General features: G+C 48.0%; 1 protein-coding gene across 4 annotated transcripts in view; it reads left to right on the forward strand.

The window, feature by feature from the left end:
* PRMT2 (protein arginine methyltransferase 2) overlaps window positions 1–20860 on the forward strand; it is a 33420-nt gene extending 12560 nt beyond the window's left edge. For 2 of the 4 annotated variants that reach the window (XM_055313651.1, XM_055313650.1), the window contains exons 5-11: window positions 931–1092; window positions 1938–2102; window positions 14951–15126; window positions 17227–17356; window positions 18172–18308; window positions 19640–19811; window positions 20278–20860. In XM_055313651.1, the coding sequence (XP_055169626.1) occupies window positions 931–1092; window positions 1938–2102; window positions 14951–15126; window positions 17227–17356; window positions 18172–18308; window positions 19640–19811; window positions 20278–20310 (975 nt within the window). In that variant the 3' untranslated portion in view covers window positions 20311–20860. The remainder of the gene's footprint in view (window positions 1–930; window positions 1093–1937; window positions 2103–14950; window positions 15127–17226; window positions 17357–18171; window positions 18309–19639; window positions 19812–20277) is intronic. The other 2 variants (XM_055313652.1, XM_055313653.1) reach the window with 2 other exon arrangements.
* The last annotated feature ends 373 nt before the right edge of the window (window positions 20861–21233 follow it).

Below are 21233 nucleotides of genomic sequence, written 5' to 3' on the forward strand. Positions count from 1 at the left end.
ACGGTGCACCTCAGCACCCCAGTTCTGACCTTCTGTTAAGGTGGACTAGTCTAGGCGAGGTGGCCAAGTCTCGATTGTGTCCACTCTGATCCCCAGTCTCTTTGTTTCTCAGTCCTCAGTGGTTTGTGAGGAGCCCGGATGGGCTTGTGAGGGTGCCATGCTGACTTCCTGTCTGTGCTGACGTGTCTGGGTAGCTTCAGTGTCTGCCTCACAGCCCTGCATGTGTAGGCTGGGTTTTCTGCAGCATGAGACCTGAGGAGTGACGTGCGGGGGACAGTGCTGGGCGTGCGGCCTTTCCAGGCTCTGACTGCCACCTGTGGCTTCATGAACCATTTGGAGGAGCCTTTCTTTGTTTCCTGGAGGTTGGTGTGATTACCATGGGTGCTATGTTATTTCAGGTTTCATGTTTTCCTCCCTCTGGACGTGGCTGGGGCCCTCGAGCTCCCCCCTGAGGGTCAGTGGGGTTGTCACCTACCCTCCAGAGCTATAGTTTCTTGTGGGGCTTGTGCGCCTCCTCTAGCATCTCTCCTGGTGGCTTGTCCACATTCTCTCTTGGTGGATACTTGGCCAAGTTGGACCTGATGGGGAATTGGATGGGAACAGTGGTCAGGAGGGCGGTGTCTGCACCACCTCCTGAGTGGTCCCCTCCTCTCTGTTCACCTGGCTCTCGGGGAGCTGCAGGGAGAAGTTGCAGACAGCATCACGCTGCCTGGAAGGATTCCAAAAACTCCATTCCATTCCTTCTCTGTTGTATTTTTACCTACTGGCATATTTAGGTCTTTCAATTTTTTCCCCCTCTTTATTGCTCATAGTTTTAGGTGTGGGATGGTGGGGTCAAGGGGTTAGCTCAGTCTCTGATCTTCCTTCTTAAACCAGGGATCAGCATAGCTCAGATTACAAGCATTGATTCCTAATGTGTATTTCCTCTAGAAACTTCACTTGGAGATGTTGGCAGACCAGCCGCGAACTACTAAATACCACCATGTTATCCTGCAGAATAAAGAGTCCTTGAAAGATAAAGTGATCCTGGACGTCGGCTGTGGGACTGGGATCATCAGCCTGTTTTGCGCACATTATGCACAGCCCAAAGCAGTGAGTGAGAAATGGCTCTCCCTTCAGCGGCTCCTGGGCTGGGTCCCGGTGAAGCGTCCTTCACGCGCATAGGCTCCACGTCAGGGGGACGGGCGCTGTGTTCTTGCAGCCTGAGCCCGTCGGGGGTCGTGACATTGGCGGGATAAGTCACAGACCGCACAGAGTAGGACACAATAGAGAACGGAGTGGGTTGCGTGTGGCAGGATATGTTTTGTAAAATGTTTATTTCAGTTAAATAGAGAAACACATGTGTCCATGTGTCGTGTAGATCCCTTTAAAGCAAGTGTGGGGCTCCCAGAGTTGAAGCCCCACGATGGCCCCTGACACAGGTGGTTGAAATTCCTAGTTTGCAAGTGAAGCTGCAGGACAGTGACCACTGTGAGTTCAGCGGCTGTCAGAACCACGATGTAGCGCGCAGGACCTTCCTCTGGCCACCTGGGCTTGAAATCGTCTCAGCCACTGGTACCCTTAAGGTCTGATTGCTCTCAGGTGTCAGTTATGGGGTATGTTGCTGTGCGAAGGGGACCCCTGCCGCTGGGTCTGACCCAGGAGGGCCTCTGCGGTGGGTGCCCAGCGTGGGTGCAGAGCTTTCTCTCCACCTGCAGCCCCCTGTTGATATTAGGCAGAAGGTGGAGTTAGGATTAGAGGTAGCTCCCTGGTCAGGGCTCCACTGTTGGAAGTAGCACAGCGAGGCCCGGCTGCCTCGCTGCACACCCCCAGTCCCGTCTGTCGCTGTTTTCCCTGAGGCTGGTTCTGACTCGGCTGGAGTGACGGGCCCAGGGAGGGCAGGTGACAGGCTGCTCTGTGGGTGGGCTGCACACTGATGATCCTTCCGTGACGTACAGGTGTATGCGGTGGAGGCCAGTGAGATGGCCCAGCACACAGGGCAGCTGGTCATGCAGAATGGCTTTGCTGACATCATCACTGTGTTCCAGCAGAAGGTGGAGGATGTGGTGCTGCCAGAGAAGGTGGACGTGCTGGTGTCCGAGTGGATGGGGACCTGTCTGCTGGTAAGGGACACCGGGACACTTGGAACAGCTGTGGATTGTGCCAAGGAAGGGGGTGTGGACGGGGCCCAGAGGGGCTGTTGTGAGCAGAGGGTCTGGGGAGAGCTATGGCTGTCATGGTGAGGTGAAACCACCTGGTTCTGACATCTGTTTGGCGTAGGACAGCCGTGAGGCCGGCAGTCCCTACCATTTGTGACAGCACGGATGGACCTTGAAGACATTATGCCAAGTGGAATAAGTCAGACATGGTGTGTGATCTCACTTATATGTGGTACCTAAAATACCAGCGCGAACTCCTAGGAAAAGAGATGAAATTTGCGGTTGGCAGGGGGAGAAAGGACTGGAAGGCCGTTTGTCATAGGTACAGACTGCCGGGTACAAAAGAGGCGGGCCCCGGGCCGTCAGGTACAGCCTGGTGACTGCAGCAACACTGCTGTGTAACGTCCGGGCCAGTCATCTCGAGAGTCCAGTCAACCCTTGAATAGCGCGGGTTTGAACCATGTGGGTCCACTTAGATGTGGGATTTTCTTGATAAATATGGGGCAGTATAGTAAGTGGATTTTCTTTATGATTTCCTTAACATTTTTTTTTCTCTAGCTTGCTTTATTGTGAGAGCACAGTATACAATACAAATAACATAACATACATGTTGATTGACCGTTTGTGTTACCAGTAAGGCTTCAGGACGCCAGCAGCCTATTAGTAATCAGGTTTTGGGGGAGTCAAAAGTTATGGGTGGATTTTTGACTGCATGGAGTGTCAGTGCCCTAGTCCCTGCTTGTTCAAAGGTCAGCCCGTAGATCTGAGAGTTTCTACCACAAGGCTTGTGTTTTTTTTTTCTTTTGTTTTCTTCTATTTTTTAAAAAAAGATTTTATTTATTCATGAAGAGACACAGATAGAGGCAGAGACACAGGCAGAGGGAGAAGCAGGCTCCATGCAGGGAGCCCGATGTGGGACTCGATCCCGGGACCCCGGGGTCACACCCTGAGCTGAAGGCAGACGCTCAACCTCTGAGCCACCTAGGCATCCCCTTCTTCTTCTTCTTCTTCTTCTTCTTCTTCTTCTTCTTCTTCTCTTCTCCTTCTCCTTCTCCTTCTCCTCCTTCTCCTCCTCCTTCTCCTCCTTCTCCTCCTCTCCTCCTCCTCCTTCTCCTCCTCCTCCTCCTCTCCTCCTCCTCTCCTCCTCCTCCTCCTCCTCCTCCTCCTCCTTCTTCTCCTCCTCCTCCTTCTTCCTCCTTCTTCCTCCTCCTCCTCTTCCTCCTTCTTCCTCCTTCTTCCTCCTTCTTCCTCCTCTTCCTCCTTCTTCTTCTTCTTCCTCCTTCTTCTTCTTCTTCCTCCTTCTCCTTCTCCTTCTTCTTCTTTCTTCCTTTTCTTCTTCTTCTTTCTTCTTTCTTCTTCTTCCTTCTTCTTCTTCTTCCTCCTCCCTCCTCCTCCCTCCTCCTCCCTCCTCCTCCTTCCTCCTCCTCCTCCTCCTTCTTCTTTTTTTATCTATTTATTCATGAGCGACACAGAGAGAGAGACAGAGACCCAGGCAGGGAGAAACAGGCTCCATGCAGGAAGCCTGACGTGGGACTCAATCCCGGGTCTCCAGGATCACGCCCTGGACTGAAGGCAGGAGCTAAACTGCTGAGCCACCCAGGCATCCCCTTTTTCTCTTTTTTAATGTGTCAATATGAGGTGATAGATGTGAACTAAACCTATTGTGGTCATTTCACAGTACATACAAACCAAATCCCCAGGCTGTACACCTTAAACTTGTAATAATCTTAGAGGAAAACCATAGGTTGGATTTTTTAGAAAAAGCACAAAAAATCATGTATGATATGATTCCAGTTTTGTTTTAAAAAATCATACATAGCGAGGTGTGTGGGTGGCATAGTCGGATAGTGTCCGACTCTTGGTTTTGGCTCAGGTCATGATTTCAGAGTCATGAGATCGAGCCCCACATTGGGGTCTGTACTGAGCACCGAGTCTGCCTTAGCTCTCTCCCCCTCTGCCCCTCCCCACTGTCCATTCACACTCTCTCTCAAACATGTACATCTTAAGAATAAAAATCATACATAGCAATGATCTCTCTTCAGTTCCAGGTAAGGCGGGGTAAATACACTCCACTGTGTCTCCCCCAGGTAATGTAGCAATAGGTCCAGGACAGGGTGCAGGGAGACACTCCTTGAGGACTTTGAGAAGCATACGGTAGCAGGAAGGTTGGGAAAGAAGACTGGAGTTTGAGGTATACTGACCTCATCTCTTTTTTTTTTTTTAAGATTTTATTTATTTATTCATGAGAGACACAGAGAGAGGCAGAGACACAGGCAGAGGGAGAAGCGGGCACAGGGAGCCCGATGTGGGACCCGTTCCCAGGACCCCAGATCATGACCTGAGCCAAAGGCAGATGCTCAGCCACTGAGCCCCCAGGGGCCCCTACTGACCTGGTCTTGAGTGCGTTGTTACTCCTCCTCTGGCTCCCTCCATATGTAGCTTCAGTAATTTAGATGAAAAAGATCCATTCTTTTGAAAACAGCAGACTTTCACACAACTAACCCACAGTGAAGTAGATAACCTGAATAATCAAATAACTAATAAAGATACTGAATTTATGTTGAAAACTTTCTGAAGAGAAATCTGTAGGCCCAAATTATTTCACTGGTAAAATGTATGAACACGTTTAAGGAAGAAACAATACCAGATCGGAACAATGGCTTTCAGAAAACGGAAGAGGATAGACTTCTCAGCTCTTTGGGGTTACCAAACCCAAACCAAAAACTACAGCCTGATAACTCATGTTCATAAATGCAGAACTCCTCAGACATAATAGCAGATGTAGTCCTGCAGGGCATATAGGGTATAACATCACAACAAAGAAGAGATTATTTTTGGAATTCAAGGCTGGTTCATTATTCAGAAATAAGTCTGTGTAACCTATGTTTGTAGTCTACATGACTGTCCGTTAATGCACAAGAAGTTTGACAACATTCAAAATATTTTTAAGAGATTTCTTCTTTGATCCGTGTGTTTTTTTCCCCCCTGAAATGTTGTTTAATCTCTCAAGGTTTTTTTATTTATTTAAATTTTTTTTTATTTTCCAGCTAACTTTCTGTTACTGATTTCTAGTTTAATTCTTTTGTGGTCTGAGAGGAGACATTGTATAGTTTCTATTTTTCAAATTGGTTAAGATGTGTCTTATGGCCCAGAATGTGTCTCTCCTGGTGTGGGCTTGGGAAGGAGGCATGTGGTGTTGGATGAAGACGTCTCTAGATGTGCTTTACGTCCAGCGGATAGAGGGTGGTGTTGAGTCGGCTGTGTCCTTGCAGACTTTCTCTCCGCTGGATCCTGCCCTTTCCTGAGTCATCGGTTTCTCCTTACAGCTCTGTTTGTTTTGCCTTTCACGGTGATGCTCGGTTGTTAGGGGCCTAATGTCTTCTATAGAATTGACCCCTTTATCACTGTGTTTGCCCCCTTTATCTCTGATAACTTCCTTCCTCTGATGTCTGCTCTGTCTGAAATTAAGTGCTGTTTTCTTTTGATTAGTGTTAGCAGCGGAGATCTTTCCCCATCCATTTACTTTTATATGTGTCAGTATATTTATTTATTTGTTTTACTTTTTTAAGTTTTCTTTTTTAAAAAATTTCTTCAAGTCATCTCTGCACCTCATGTGGGGCTCAACCTCATGACCCTGAGATCAGGACCTGCACACTCCTCTGACTGAGCCAGCCGTGCGCCCCTCGTCTGTACATTTATAGTGGATTTCCTGTAGGCAGCACCTCACTGCATCTTAGTTTTTGATCCACTCTGATAATCTCTGTCTTGTAATTGGTATATTTAGACAATCAACATTCAGAGTGATTATTAACGTAGTTGGATTAATGTATCTACCACATTTGTTCTTTGTTCCTGGTTTTTCTTTCACTTTTTTAAAAATATACTTTTTAGGCAAATAAAATTAGGGAATTTAGTGAGCATAAATTAAGGGTTAATTAATTTAATGCTCAAAGCATGTTGGTTTAGAACCTCACATGAACACGCTTTGATGATTTGAACTTAAGATTCATATTTTCATAAATTGATGTTATATTCACTTTGTAGATCATTTCCAACTTTTTCCAAATTGAGAACTAAAAATAGTCCTCAATTGTTATCTTTCTTGAAGCTCACTTCTTCATCTATAATCTATTTATCCATCCATCTGTCATCTACCTTCATTTGCATTGAGGTGTAATTATAAAATTGTCAGATACTTAAAGTATGCAGTATGATGATTTGATATCTGTATACATTATTGACAGCTTCCCCCCGTTGAGTTAACACATCTGTCACCTCACAATGACAGTGTTGTCAACTGTAGTCACCACAGTTAAGATTTTATTCATTTTATAATTGACCGTTTGTACCCTTTTACCAGTGTCTTCTATTTTCCTCACCCCTGAGCTCCTGGTAACCACTTTTCTACTCTGTTTCTATGAGTTCAACTTAAAACTTTTTTTTTTTTAAGATTTCACATATAAGCAATATGATGCAGTTTTTGTGTATCTCTCTGTGGCTTATTTCATGTTGTTGCAGATGGCAGGATTTCCTTCTTTCTCGTGGCTGAGTAATCCATTGTGTGTATCTATAGTTATATATCGTATGGTACTGCACATGTATATATCTCTCACATTTTCTTTTTTTTTCTCACATTTTCTTTATTCATCTGTTAGTGCACCATTAGGTTGTTTCCGTATCTTGGTTATAGTGAATAATGCTTCAGTGAACATGGGAGTACAGATCTCTTTGAGATAATGCTTTTTTTTCCTATGGATGTAAACCCAGAAGTAGGATTGCTGGATCACATGATATTTTCTTTTTCTTTTTTTTTTAATAAAATTCAGTGTTTTTAAAAAATATTTTATTTATTTATTCATGAGAAGCACAGAGAGAGAGAGGCAGAGAAACAGGCAGAGAGAGAAGGCGGCTCCATGCAGGGAGCCTGATGTGGGACTCGATCCCGGGACCCCAGGATCACGCCCTGGGCTGAAGGCGGCGCTAAACCACTGAGCCACCTAGGCTGCCCATCACATGGTATTTTCTAGTTTTAATTTCCTGAGGAACCTCTTTACTATTTTTCGTAGTGGCTGTGCTAGTTTACATTCCCACTAACAATGTTGAGGGGTTCTCTTTTCTCCATATTCTTGCCAGCTTTTATTACCTTTTGTCTTTTTTTTTAAGATTTATTTTTTATTTTAGAGAAAGCATGTGGGAGCGGCGGGGGAGGGGAGAGGGAGAGAGAGAGAGAGAGAGAGAGAGGAGAGAAAAGCAGACTCCCTGCTGCACACAGATCCTGACATGGAGCTCAGTCCCACCACCCTGAGATCGCGACCTGAGCTGAAACCAAGAGTGGAGTGCCCAACCGACTCCATCACCCAGGCGTCCCACTTTTTGTCTTTTTGATAATAGAGATAACAGGTATGATGTGATAACTCATTGTGGTTTTGATATGCATTCCCCGATAGTGATATTGAACACCTTTTCATGTACCTGTTGCCCATTGTATGTCTTCTTTGGAAAAAAAATGTACCTTTGCCCAATTAGAACAATATTTTTTTCTATTGAGTTGTAGGAGTTCCTTGTATATTTTGGGTTTTTGCCCCTTATTGGTTATATAGTTTGCAAATACTTTCTCCCATTCCATAGTTTATCTTTTTGTTGATGGTTTCCTTTGCTGTGCAGAGCCTTTTTAGTTTGATGTAGTCCCACTTGTTCATTTTTGCTTTTGTTGCCCTTGCTTTTGGTGTCTAATCCAAAAAATGATTGGCAAGATCGGTGTCAAGGAGCTTATTCCCTGTGTTTTCTTCTACGAATTTTATGGTTTTAAGTTCAAGTCTTTAATCTATTTTGACTTGATTTTTGTGTGTGTTGTCAGATAGGGGTCTAGTTTCACTCTTGTGTAAGCAGTAATCCAGCTTTCCCAATACCATTTTTTTAAAAAGATTTTATTTATTTATTCAAGAAAAAAAAAAAGGAGAGAGGCACAGACACAGGCAGAGGGAGAAGCAGGCTCCCCAAAGGGAGCCCAATGCAGGACTTGATCCCGGGACTCCTTGATCATGCCCTGAGCCGAAGGCAGATGCCCAGCTGCTGAGCCACCCAGGCGTCCCTCCCAGCACCACTTTGAAGATGTTCTCCTCCCCCCATTGTATATTTTTGGCTTCTTTGTTGAAAATTAATTGATTATGTATGCATGGGCTGATTTCTGGACTCTGTCGTGTTCCATTGATCTAGGTGTCTGTTTTTATGGCAGTACCATATTGTTTTAAATACGATGGCTTTGTAATGTAGTTTGAAATCAGGAAGCGTGATGTCAGGAAGCTTTGTTCTTTCTCAAGATGGCTATGTTTATTTGGAGCCTTTGGATTGCTTTTCTTATTTCTGTGAAAAATGCCCTTGAAATTTTGATGGGAATTGAGTTGAACCTGTAGATTGCTTTGAGTAGTGTGGACATGCAAACAATTTTAATTCTTCCTATCTATGAACAGGGGATGTCTTTCTATTTATTCGTGTCTTCTTTAATTTCTTTCTTCATTGTCTTTTACCTCCTTGGTTAAATTTATTTTGAGGTATTTCATTATTTTTGATGCAACTGTAAATGGGATTATTTTCTTAATTCTTGATACTTCATTGTTAGCGTATAGAAACGCAACTGATTTTCGTATATTGATGTCATATTGTGCACCTTTATTGAATTTGTTTATTCTAACAATTTTTTTGGTGGAGTCTTTAGGATTTTCTATATATAATGTCATGTCATCTGCAAATACAGTTTTACTTCTTTCCTTCTGATTTGAATGCTTTTTAAATTTCTGTTTCTTGCCTGATTGCTGTGGCTAGGACTTCAGTACAATGTTGAATAAAAGTGGTGAGAGTGGGGATCCTTGTCTTTCACCTGATCTTACAGGAAAGCTTTCTGCTTTTTGAGTATGGTGTTAGTTCTAGGCATGACGTATATGGCTTTTATTATGTTATGTGGTATTATTGTGGTATGTTCTCCTAATACTCATTTTTTTATTTTTTTATCACAGAATGTAGTTGAATTTTATCAGATACTTTTTCTGCATATATTGAGATAATTATATGATTTTTATTCTTCATTTTGTTAATGTGGTATATCACAGTTATTGATTTACTATGTTGAAGTGTGTTTGCATCCCAGGAATAAATCCCACTTGATCAAGGCATATGGTCCTTTCAGTGTACTGTTGAATTCAGTTTGCTAATTTTTATTTAAGGATTTTTCCATCTATATTCATCAGGGATATTGGTCTATAATTTCCTTGTAAAGTGTCCTCATCTGGCTTTGGTATCAGGGTAATGCTGGTCTTGTAAAATGAGTTTGCAAATGTTCCATCCTCTTTGGTGTTTTAGAAGAGCTTGAGAAGATTTGGTATTGATCTTCAAATATTTGGTGGAATTCTCCTGTGAAGCTGTCTGATTGTGGACTTTTGTTGGCCGAGAATTTTTTGATTACTAATTCAATCTCCTTACTAGTGATTGGTCTGTTCAGGTTTTCTGTTTCTTCATGATTCTGTTGTGGTAGTTTGTATGTTTTTTAGGAATTTATCTACTGGATTATCCAGTTTTTTGGCATATAATTGTTCATAGTAGTCTATTGCAATCCTTTGTATTTGTGTGATATCAGTTGCAATGTCTCTTCGTTTATAATTTTATATATTTCAGTCTGTATCATGTCCTTCCCTCTAAAGAACTTCTTTTTAACGTTTCTTGGAAGGCAGGTCTCCTGACAACAAATTCCCTCAGTTTCTCTTTATCTGAGAAAGTCTATTTTCCTTCACTTTTTATTTTATTTTTTATGATTTTTATTTTTTTTTAATTTTTATTTATTTATGATAGTCACACACACACAGAGAGAGAGGCAGAGACACAGGCAGAGGGAGAAGTAGGCTCCATGCAGGGAGCCCAACGTGGGACTCGATCCAGGGTCTCCAGGATTACACGCTGGGCTGCAGGCGGCGCTAAACCACTGCGCCACCGGGGCTGCCCAAGGAACTGCTTTAAACAGGCTTTTAGTAATACCATCCCAAGGTATGGAGGATGTGGAAACATCCTCTGGTCCTATGATTAGGTCTCAGTCCTTCAGTGAACTTATGGCTCTAAACCGTGAGCTTCAAAAATGTTTCTCAGTTTCTTTTCACCGTTTTTGGTGGGACAGGATGGCTACAGGGGTCTGGAGTTGAGTATTTCCCTTTTCCCAGCTCAGTTAGGTTAGGCTCTGATTACCTAGTTTCCCCAAAGGACAGAGCCTATTAGGAAGAACAGAATACTGTAGCATATCTCATAATGGGTTCTTTCCCAATGTCCTGTCAGAAGTGTCAGGGGACTTTTCTCTTATATTTACTGTGGGAACCTGGTAGAGGTCCAGGAGGGAAAACTCACAAACATGTGGGGGTGCCCTTATGACTGAGCCTGCCTGGAGTGTGTAACACTCAGAGTTGTCCACACCGAACCTCTAGCAATTCATCAATTACAGTTGGTGTGGTTCCAGGGGAGGTTTCTGCTCTAGTAATTTGTGATTCTCTGTATAAGCCTGTTTAATTCTCTCATTTTGGAGGGAGCAGATTGTACTGTGATCTAATACCTCTTACATGTCTAAGAAGAGTTCTTGATTTTTCATTTGCTTTTTACTTGTTAGGACAGAATGACAACCTCTAAGCTTCTTGTATGTTGGGCTGGAAAATTCAGCTTCACTTCATAATTCTCAACAAACTTGGAAGAGGAAAGGAATTTACTCAATCTGGTAAAGGGCATCTACAAAAAACATATGGCCACTTAATGGTGAAAGGATCAGGGCCAGGCAGCCCGGGTGGCTCAGCTGTTTAGCGCTGCCCTCGACCCAGGGCATGGTCCTGGATACCCGGTATTGAGTCCCACGTCAGGCTCCCTGCAGGGAGCCTGCTTCTCCCTCTGCCTGTGTTTCTGCCTCTCTCTCTGTGTCTCTCTCATAAATAAATAAAATTTTTAAAAAATTAAGAAAAAAAGATCAGTGCTTTCCCCATAAGAGCAGGAAAAGGTGGGATGACTACAATTCCTGTTCAACATTGTACTGGAAATCCTAACCAGTGCAAAAATGAAAGAAATAAAAGGCACACAGATTGAAAACAAAGAAATAAACCATCCCTATCCTCAGACCACATGATTGTCTTTGTAGAAAGTTCCAAGGAATCTCCAAAAAATTTCCTTGAGCTGAAAGGCAAATTTAAGAAGATCACAGAGTGTACGGTTAACATTCAAAAGGCATCATATTTTTAATTATTTTTTTTCATTTTTTAAGGCAGTCATATTTTCATATGCTACAATGTACAGAGAAGCATTTGGAGTAGGCCCCCAAACATGAAACAGGTAGCAAGACACGTACAGTTTTTGTATGCCAAAAACTATAAGATGCTGATGAAAGAAGTCACAGAAAACCCATATAAATGGAGAAACATGGTGTTCATGGACTGGAAGACAACCTAGTAAAGAGTCTCTTCTCTGATATGTAGCTGTAATACAGTTCTAATCAAAGTCTAAGCAGGATTCTTTTTGTCAGTATAGACAAGCTCATTGTAAAAATCTGTGTAGAAGGAAACTAGAATAGCTGATGGGCTTTTTAAAAGATTTTATTTATTTATTTATTTGAGAGAGGGGGAGGAGCAGAGGGAGAGGGAGAAGCAGACTCTCCGCTGAGCAGGAAGCCCGACTTGGTGCTCCATCGCAGGACCCTGGGATCGTGACCTGAGCCAAAGGCAGACACTTAACCAACTCAGTCACCTCAGTGCCCTAACGAATACAGTTTTTAAAAGAATAAAATTGGAAGAATTACATGCTTCACTGTAAAACTTATCATAAAGCTATAGTAGTCAAGACAGTGTGATATTCGTGAAAGGATGGACACATTTAGTGGAACAAAATAGAGAAATAGATTTCTAAAAATAGAGTCAGTTGATTTTTAACAGGGAAACAAAAGCAATTTAATGGAGGAAAGATTTTTTTTAATTTAATTTATTTATTTATGATAGTCGAGAGAGAGAGAGAGAGAGAGAGAGAGAGAGAGAGGCAGAGACACAGGCAGAGGGAGAAGCAGGCTCCATGCACTGGGAGCCCGACGTGGGATTCGATCCCAGGCCTCCAGGATCGCTCCCTGGCCCAAAGGCAGGCGTTAAACCGCTGTGCCACCCAGGGATCCCGATTTTTTTTTTTCATTAGAAGATACTGGTATATTTGGCCATCCATATACAAAAGAAAAAAAGGAAAGAAAAAAGAAATGAATGAACTTCATTTTTAAGCCTCATACCTTCTACCAAAAAATTCAAAATTGATTCTAGATCTAATTGCATAGACTATAAAACTTTCAGAAGGAATATTGGGAGAAAATCTTCATGGGTTAGGCAAGGAGTTTTTAGTTGATTCCTTTTTTTTTTTTATTAAGATTTCATCTATTTATTCATGAGAGACACAGAGAGAGAGAGAAAGAGAGAGTCAGAGACACAGGCAGAGGGAGAAGCAGGCTCCACGCAGGGAGCCCGACATGGGACTCAGTCCCAGCTCTCCAGGATCACACCCTGGGCCGAAGGCAGGTGCCTAACCTCTGAGCCACCTAGGCTGCCCTTTTTAGTTGATTTTTGAAGCATGATCCATTAAAGAAAAAGTTGATATGCCAGACTTAATCAATATTAAAAGTGTCGCTATGTAAAATAAAATGAAAAGGTATGGTAAGATTAGAAGAAAATACTTGCAAATGCATATCTAATGTGTATATACTGAATATACAAAGAACTCTCAAAATTCAACAAGAAAGTAAACAGCCTGAGTGAAAAATGGGCAAAAGACTTGAACAGATACTTTACCAGAGTGTATATATGGATGAGAAATAAGCATGTGAAAAGACATTAAACATTATTAGCCATAAGGGAAATACAAATTAAAATGAAATGGCTAAACTTTTAAACAATAACACCAGGTGCTACGGAGCAATTAAAACCCATAGTAATCACACAGCCACTCTGGAAGAGAGTTTGGCAGTTTCTTATAAATTTATGGGTACATTTACTATATGATCCAGTTATTACACTTCTGAGTATTTACACTGGAGAAACACAAGCTGTGCTCACACAAAAACCTGTATGTGAATATTTATACTAGCTCTAATTATGATTGCCAAAAACTGGAAACAACCCAAGTGTCCTTCAACAGGTGATTGGATAAACAACTGTGGTCCATGCACACAGTGGAATACTACCGGGCAATAAGGAATGAACTATTGATATACAGATATCATGGACAAACCCCGGAGACATTAGACTGGCATAATTAAAGTTACATAGAGAGGTAAAGCAGTGTGATACTGTAACAAGGAAAGACAGGTAAACTGAACAGGATAGAAAGCACAGGAAAGAACCTTTTAGCCTATGAAAAAGTTGATATTATGAGTGAAAGAAGCCAGTCTCAAAAGATTACGTATTATATGATTCTATTTATGCAGCATTCTCAAGACAAAACCACAGGGAGGCCTGTTAGTGGTTTCCAAAGGTTGGAGGTGGTGGGAAGAGGTGACCACAGAAGCAATCATGAGGAGTGTTTTGGGGTTCCTGTTCTGTATCCTGATTTTGCTTCTGGTTACTCAGAGCCATACAAGCATTAAAATTTATTTTTTTAATTTTTTAAAAAAGATTTTATTTATGTATTCATTAGAGACAGAGAGAGAGGGATCCCTGGGTGGCGCAGCGGTTTAGCGCCTGCCTTTGGCCCAGGGCGCGATCCTGGCGACCTGGGATCGAATTCCACAACAGGCTCCTGATGCATGGAGCCTGCTTCTCCCTCTGCCTGTGTCTCTGCCTCTCTCTCTCTCACTGTGACTATCATAAATAAATTTTAAAAAAATCATTAAAAAAAAAAAGAGACAGAGAGAGAGAGAGAGAGAGAGAGAGAGAGAGAGAGGCAGAGACACAGGCAGAGGGAGAAGCAGGCCCCATGCAAGAGCCCAATGCGGGACTTGATCCCGGGACTCTAGGACCACGCCCTGGGCCAAAGGCAGGCGGCAAACTGCTGAGCCACCCAGGGATCCCCAAGCATTAAAATTTATAAAATTTATAGACTATCTGTATGTAATTTTCCCATGAGTGCATGTATGTGTAGATGAAGAAGAGTCCTTGAGGATAAACTGCCAAACAGTGGTTCCATTTGGGTGCTGAGTTTATGCATGACTTTTATTTTTGTGCTTTTCTGAGTTTTCTAAATTTTTCCATACTGAATTACTTCTAAATTAAAGAAAAAAACCCTCTTGGGGCTTCCCATCAGCTGCAGGATGAAGTGCCTCTGGCCTGAGCCGTACTCCCCGGCACACTGGTTCAGACACGAAGGCTGGTTCCTGGGGCTGTGAACGGCCCGATCCCCGTCTGTCCGGTGCATTCCGAGGGGTGTGAGGCGGTGTTGGGCTGCTCTTCTGACTTAGGTACCAGGTGAACCTCCGTGGCACTCCTGCTTTAATGTTTCATGTTTTTAAGAAGTGATGTCAGTCAACTTACAGACTCATGAAAATTCTGAGAATACCTGAGGCCAAACTTGCATGGTTTGACAGTTAAAACCCTGCAGCACTTCAGGGCTCTTACAGATGGATCACCAGCCATCGGGGGGCGAGGGAGGGGGCGAGGGTGCGGGCTCTCCTGGCTGCTGCCGGGCCCAGGGGGGAGCTCGCGTGACCGCACCCCGGGCCGTGGAGGGGACCGGCGCCCCCACTGGCATGTGGGTCCGAGATCCGCCTTCCCAGGCTGCCTGTCAGATGCGGGCCTCGGTCACCTTGTCCCCGTATGTCTCCTCCTGTGCAGTTTGAGTTCATGATTGAGTCGATCCTGTACGCCCGGGACGTGTGGCTGAAGGAGGACGGCATCATCTGGCCGACCACGGCCGCCCTGCACCTGGTGCCCTGCAGCGCCGACCGGGACTACCGCAGCAAGGTCCTGTTCTGGGACAACGCCTATGAGTTCAACCTCAGCGCCCTCAAGTGAGTGCGGCCGCGGGCTCCCTGTGACCCGGTCACCGCCCTCCCACCCTCCCTCCCTCCTGGGCCTGGGAACCTCGCGTGGTGGCCTTCGTGCTTTGCACCGGTGACGGTGACGCATGGGACAGGCACTGACAAGCCTTTTGCAGTCTGAGTTATCAAGTCTGGAGGGAAAGTGTGGCCATGGTTAAACACGGGGCCCTTGCCAGCCCGCAAATGTCTGTTCCTACTAAGACCTGTACGTTTTTAAAGGTTCGGAAGATGTATCTGTGAAGCCACTGCTGGCAGTTTGCGAAGGAGGCAGTGCTCCAGAGTGGCTGCTCTCCTCATTCCCGTGTCGCCCCTTCTGGGGGATGGGGACAGACCGGCGTGCCGTGGTGCTGTCAGCCCCGGCAGCGAGGCGAGGGCCCCGCTGTCAGAAACTTGGGGAGGCCTGTCCCACGCCGCGAGGGCAGGGGGCCACGGCGCCTGCTGGATATCCACGTGGGGAGTTGGCAGCAAGGCGGGCGCCTCTGGGCCTTTTTGATTTTTGTTGATTCAAAACAAGACCTAGTAACACAAAGGTAAGGGCTGCACTCTGAACCCCGAGGGAGGAGGAGAGGCCCTGGCAGAGCCTCTGGTCCAGGGAGAGCGGGCAGGAGGGGCCGGGAAGGGCTGCCGTCGAGCAGTCAGGAGGCTGGCACGGGCCAGGTATCGGGCGGAGCCGCAGAGATGGGGTCACGGTGGCCCCAAGGCAGGAAAGCAGCAGTGGCACAGGGGTCGTGGCCCTTGGTGAGCCCTCAAAACGTCTCCTCTCACGCTGTGCATTGAAATGTAACCCTATGTGGACTGAGGAGTTGTGTGTGAGAACATCCGCATCAGCTACAGGATCTGTGGGGCCCGTGTGTCGGGGTCAGACGGGAAGTTCACAGAGAGAAGGCGACCCTGGCCTGAGTCTGGGAGTTGTCAGCATCCGTGTGGCGGCAGCACACGTGACTTAAAAGGGCAGCGAGTGCTTGGAGCAAGGCGCCAGGTGACAGACCCTAGAGTCAGGAGACGAGGACTATCTGGTGAAATTAGAGGCAAGTCACAGGAAAAGGCAAGTCACAGAACTAAATAAAATCACCAATAAATATTTGAAAAAATTGCAACATTAGTGATTGAAATACAAATTAGGGTAAATGCTGTTTTTGCCAAGTGAACAAGATGAAATTAAAACAGCAGTTCGTGGTGTCTGGCTGAGGTGTGACGGAGGAGCCGAACACAGTGGGCGGCCCGCACTGTCCAGGCCACCCCGTCCAGCGCCTGTACTGCACGTGGGAAGCCGCGTCCGCGGCCGTGTATCCTCCTGGGCAGGAGGAGATGCCCAAACCATGTGTACGCAATGGCCTCGACTTTGCCTAAAGTTACGTGTGAATATATCTCAGGGTGACCACAGATGGGTGCTGACGCAGGGCAGGGGGTTTGAGGTTTTTCTTTGCACTTTTCTGTATTTTCCCAATTTCTTATACATGCGCAATTATTTTTATCAGAAAAATATTAAAAATTTGTACCTACTGTGGAATCTTCTTTAAGTTGTTGACATTTAATTGCTATTTCGGAAGTCACTGCTGTGCTTAGTTTTGGAAGCATTTCCGTGGGAGCCACTAGGTGGCTGTGAGAGGCGCAGCGCTCGGCAGTGCAGGTGACGTCGGCAGGACACCCGGCGCAGGGTGGGGGCTGCCCAATCGGGCCCGTGGCCCGCAGTCCTGCCGCTTCAGAGCATTTCTTACGGAGCCACCTAGACAGGGCCGTGTGTGCACATCTCACCGTCCTCACCCTGCTTGTGCCGTGAGACGACCAAGTGTCTGCGCCGTGACCGGAGCCACGGCGGTGGGGTGGGCCGGGCAGCCTGCGTGGCAAGGGTGTTGGTGTGTTCAGGCCCCACGAGGAGGGCGTAGGTGTGCTCGCACACGGCGCACGCTCAGCGGGCCGCCCCAGGGACCCCCGGCCCTGCCTTGGGGCCCTCGTGCCACACACGGTGGCGTGGAATTCCTGCTCACGCTGGAGACAAAGCGAGTGTGTGTGTCAGAACCTGAGCTGTTGGTTCACGCCTCTGAGCAATTCCTTTGACTTTTTCCCTAGATCTTTAGCGATTAAGGAGTTTTTTTCGAAGCCCAAGTACAACCACATTTTGAAGCCAGAAGACTGTCTGTCTGAACCGTGCACCATCCTGCAGCTGGACATGAGAACCGTGCAGATCGCTGACCTGGAGGTGAGAGCCCGGAGGCTAAGTGGGTGGCGCACGTACCAGACTCTGTGCGAATACACAGATTGAGGAACCTTGCCTTTGATTTTCCCCGAGTCTTGTCTTTTTTATGCTCTGATTTTGTATTTTTACACATTTTTTTTTCATGGACCTCTTTAACATCATCAGTCATTTTTATATTTATGTTTAATATTCTCAGCATCTTGAGATTCTAATAAATTATATCTAGTTTCTTCAAGGATTTCAAGTTAAAATTTTTTTTCTAAGTTGTGCTGCCGTGGATGACAAAATTCTTAATTCTTACTCTTACATTCCCCCTGTTGCCACGAGGTGGCACGTGTGCATTCAGGAGGGTCTCATTTTAAGGGTGTGCTCCGAGGTGCAGAGCTTGGGAGCGGGTCCCTGGAACCCCCTGGAGCTCAGCTGGGAGCTAAGCTGTTGGCTCTGCACTTAGTTTCGCAGTATAGAGAGGCCCGGTTCTTTATGCCAAGAATTGAGGAGAAATAGGATTCCACTCAAATATGGGGCCAGAAAATGAGGCAAATGAGGCCCACGTTGCTTGAAACCTTTTCTGATTATCTGCAGCATGTGAATTTGTGCTGCCAGCTTTAGTAGTTCTTTCCCGAGGAGCAGGTTTGCTGTGTTTGGCTACACTAGCAAGTTGCATCCACAGTTACTGGACTAGACGTGGGGCCGGCAGTGCAGTGGCATCTGAGCGGGGCTGGCGGGGGACAGCTGCTAGTTCCTGCCCCGGAGCCCTCGCCGCCTGCTGTCACGCGCTCACGGGAGCCGCGTCCCTTCCTTATCGTTTGCCTGAACAGACCATGAAAGGCGAGCTGCACTTTGAGATCAGGAAGGCCGGCACGCTGCACGGATTCACGGCCTGGTTCAGTGTCCGTTTCCAGAGCCTGGAGGAGGACGAGCCACAGCTGGTGCTGAGCACAGGCCCATTTCACCCGTGAGTGTGCAGCACCCGCAGGGGCTCCGCTGCCCCGGGAGGAGCGGGTGCAGGTCCCCTGCGCGAGCGTTGCGAGGCGGCGTGTGCGGGTGGTGGGCGGGGGACCGGGACCGTGCCCCACCCGCCCCTGCCCTGGCTGCCTGTTGCCCTCTAACCCCTGCACGAACGGGCGGAGCGCACTTTGCCTGCCTCAGTTGCCCTGGACGCTGCTTCAGCTTCCCATGGTCTAATACAAGCACAACCCATGGAATTGTAGGGGCTTTTAACTCCCCAAGACTTTCTTGAGGAAGGTCAGTGTTTCTTGAGACAAATTTTTTTTTAAGATTTTATTTGAGGGAGAGAGTGGGCGAGAGAGCACATGAGCAGAGGGCAGGGGTGGGGGAGGGGGAGGCAGACGCCCCGCTGAGCAGGGAGCCCGATGCGGGACTCGATCCCAGGCCCCGGGGTTATCCCTGAACCGAAGGCAGATGCTCCCCGGACCGAGCCCCCAGCCGCCCCTGGGACACTTCTGTGCAGTAGCATTTTGACGCTGCTCACTGCTCCGGTGGGCCGGGCGCTGCGGTCTGCCTCGGAGCTGGACCCAGCAGCCCGGCGCAGCGCTGCCTTCATGGGGCCTCCGTGGGCCTGTGCAGTAGGTGCCCGGGGCCAGGGCGGGCAGCCGCGCTGCTCGGGTCAACACTGGCTGCAGCGGGGGTCCTCGGGGCCTCGTGTCCGTCCGCACATCAGGAGCCAGGCTGTTGGCCGGAGTGTCCGTGGAGGTGGCGGGGCCAGGCCTCCGGCTGCCCTTCCCGGTCCCGGCACACAGATGAGAGCTGTCGCCAGTCGAGGGCGGGAACTCAGGCCTGGGGTGGTCGTGCACCCGCACACAGTGGGGTGGGGCAGGCAGGTGCCGAGCCCGGGCAGTGCTCTGGGACACGGGGACAGGGGCCCTCACGGCGGCTGTGGCTGGAGGGACGTGAGGGCTGAACGTGACCCCAAGGCCGTGGAGCCATGTCCTCAGGGCCTGCAGAACCCGGAGAGCGCGGAGCGTGACCGTTTGTCCCAGATGTCGCACTTGCCACACCCCCTCCAGACCGACTCCCAGGGGCAGTGGCCTTCCTGCGCTGCAGAAACTAGAACTCGGCGTTGGCAGCCTAGGGACCAGGCAGGGATGCGGTAGACGCCCCGTGCCAGGGTGCGGGGGCCTGGGAGCGCCTAGAGCCTCGTGCTCGCTGGGCTGTGGCCCAGTCCCTGGTGCCCACAGAGGCCTCGCCATGGGCCTGGTGTGCCTGCCCCGCGGGGGAGCCTGGGGGTCTGCCCCACAGAGGTGACGTGTGCCCCGTGTCTTGCAGAACCACCCACTGGAAGCAGGTGCTGTTTATGATGGACGAGCCCGTGTCCGTGCTCTCGGGAGATGTGGTCACAGGCTCGGTTGTGTTGCAGAGAAACCCCGTGTGGAGGAGGCACATGTCCGTGGCGCTCAGCTGGTCCGTCACTTCCACGCAAGACCCCACATCGCAGAAAGTAAGGCTCGTGCCGCAGGGCGGGTGCTGGGCACTGGTGCTAGGAGACGGGCCTGGCGGTCGCTGTGCCACGGTCTCGGCCTCGCGTCTGCGCTGCTTTCTCACCCTCCTCACGGGAAGTGGGTGCTGTTATTGGTAGAACAGGAAACGGGGGCAGGAAGGTGAGTCTGAGGGCAGGGGCCCAGCCCAGGGCCACCCTTCCCGTGTCCAGGAGGCCCCGGTGGAGAGCGGGCCGGGCCGCCGTTCCCACACCTGGTGCAGGACGCCAGAGGGGACACGACGGTTCTCCTCTGGTCTCCTACCTGCTTTGTGCTAAATTAATGTCAAAGTCTTAATGTTGGTCATTAAGAAAACTTCTCTGCCTGGAAGTCGCTCTTGGGTGCGATCCTGAGTCGTCATCAGGAGGTGCTGCGTGTGAGTCACACTCAAGTGGTTTGTTATGACTGATTTGCTTTGTCTGTTTTCAGGTTGGAGAGAAGGTCTTTCCCATCTGGAGATGACGGTCAAAGCTGTGGGAAGCAGGTGCTGCAGGAACGAGCCCGGGCGGAGACGCGCTTGGATGTGAGCCCACGTTCCTGTGGCCCGCGAGCTCCCCTGCCCAGCGGCGGGACACCCGTGTGCGTGCGCGCTCCCTTCCTCGGGGCCTCCACAGGCGCTGCGTGGGGCTCGGCGGGGACCCCTCACCCCTGTCACTGCCCGTGTCTGTGCTCTAGAAGTAGGCTGTGTCCCCAGGTGTCCACAGTCTGGCTCGTGGCCGAGTCGGTGGCACCGTGTCCCTAAGCTAGGTCTAGATCTCAACTCATAGGGCACACGCGCATCAACCTTGTACTCCTGTGAAAGTGGCTGTTCTCGCATCATGTGTCATGGTGTCCTTGCTGCCCGGGCCCCTCCCTGTCGTGCGAAGGTGGGTGCCCCAAAGCCGTGCAGGGCCTGGAGGCGGCGATGCATGTGACGGGACTCTGCATGGATAGTACAGTCGTAGAGATGTCTTCCACGTAAATTATGTGTTGGCGCATAGCACATACTCAATAAATATTTTTAAAGAAATGAGCGTTGGCGTGTATCCCGTTTCCATGCGCGTGTGCTGTGTTGGCAAGTGTGGGATCGTACCGCGTGTGCTGCTTTGTAGCCTTTCTCACCTGGTGTGAAGGAACGTCCTTGCCTGTAGGTCCAGGTCTACGTCTTTTGGTGTGTATTGTTTTGATTTTTAGTTGACTTTACATTGCAATAGGAACGGTATATCCCCACCGCGTGAGTGACGGGCGTGCAGGTGTGCATCTTCTGTAACAAGCACTCGACCAAGACCGTCAGCCGCGAGCGGCCGCCCCAAGTGCCCGGCACGCGGTGCCTCCGAGGGTGGTGCCCCCGGTGACGCACAGCTTCCTGGGGCCGGTGGGGCACACAGGCCACTTCTGGAGCCCAA

The sequence above is a fragment of the Nyctereutes procyonoides genome, unplaced genomic scaffold, assembly GCF_905146905.1.
Source record: "Nyctereutes procyonoides isolate TBG_1078 unplaced genomic scaffold, NYPRO_anot_genome, whole genome shotgun sequence".
Taxonomy (NCBI): domain Eukaryota; kingdom Metazoa; phylum Chordata; class Mammalia; order Carnivora; family Canidae; genus Nyctereutes; species Nyctereutes procyonoides.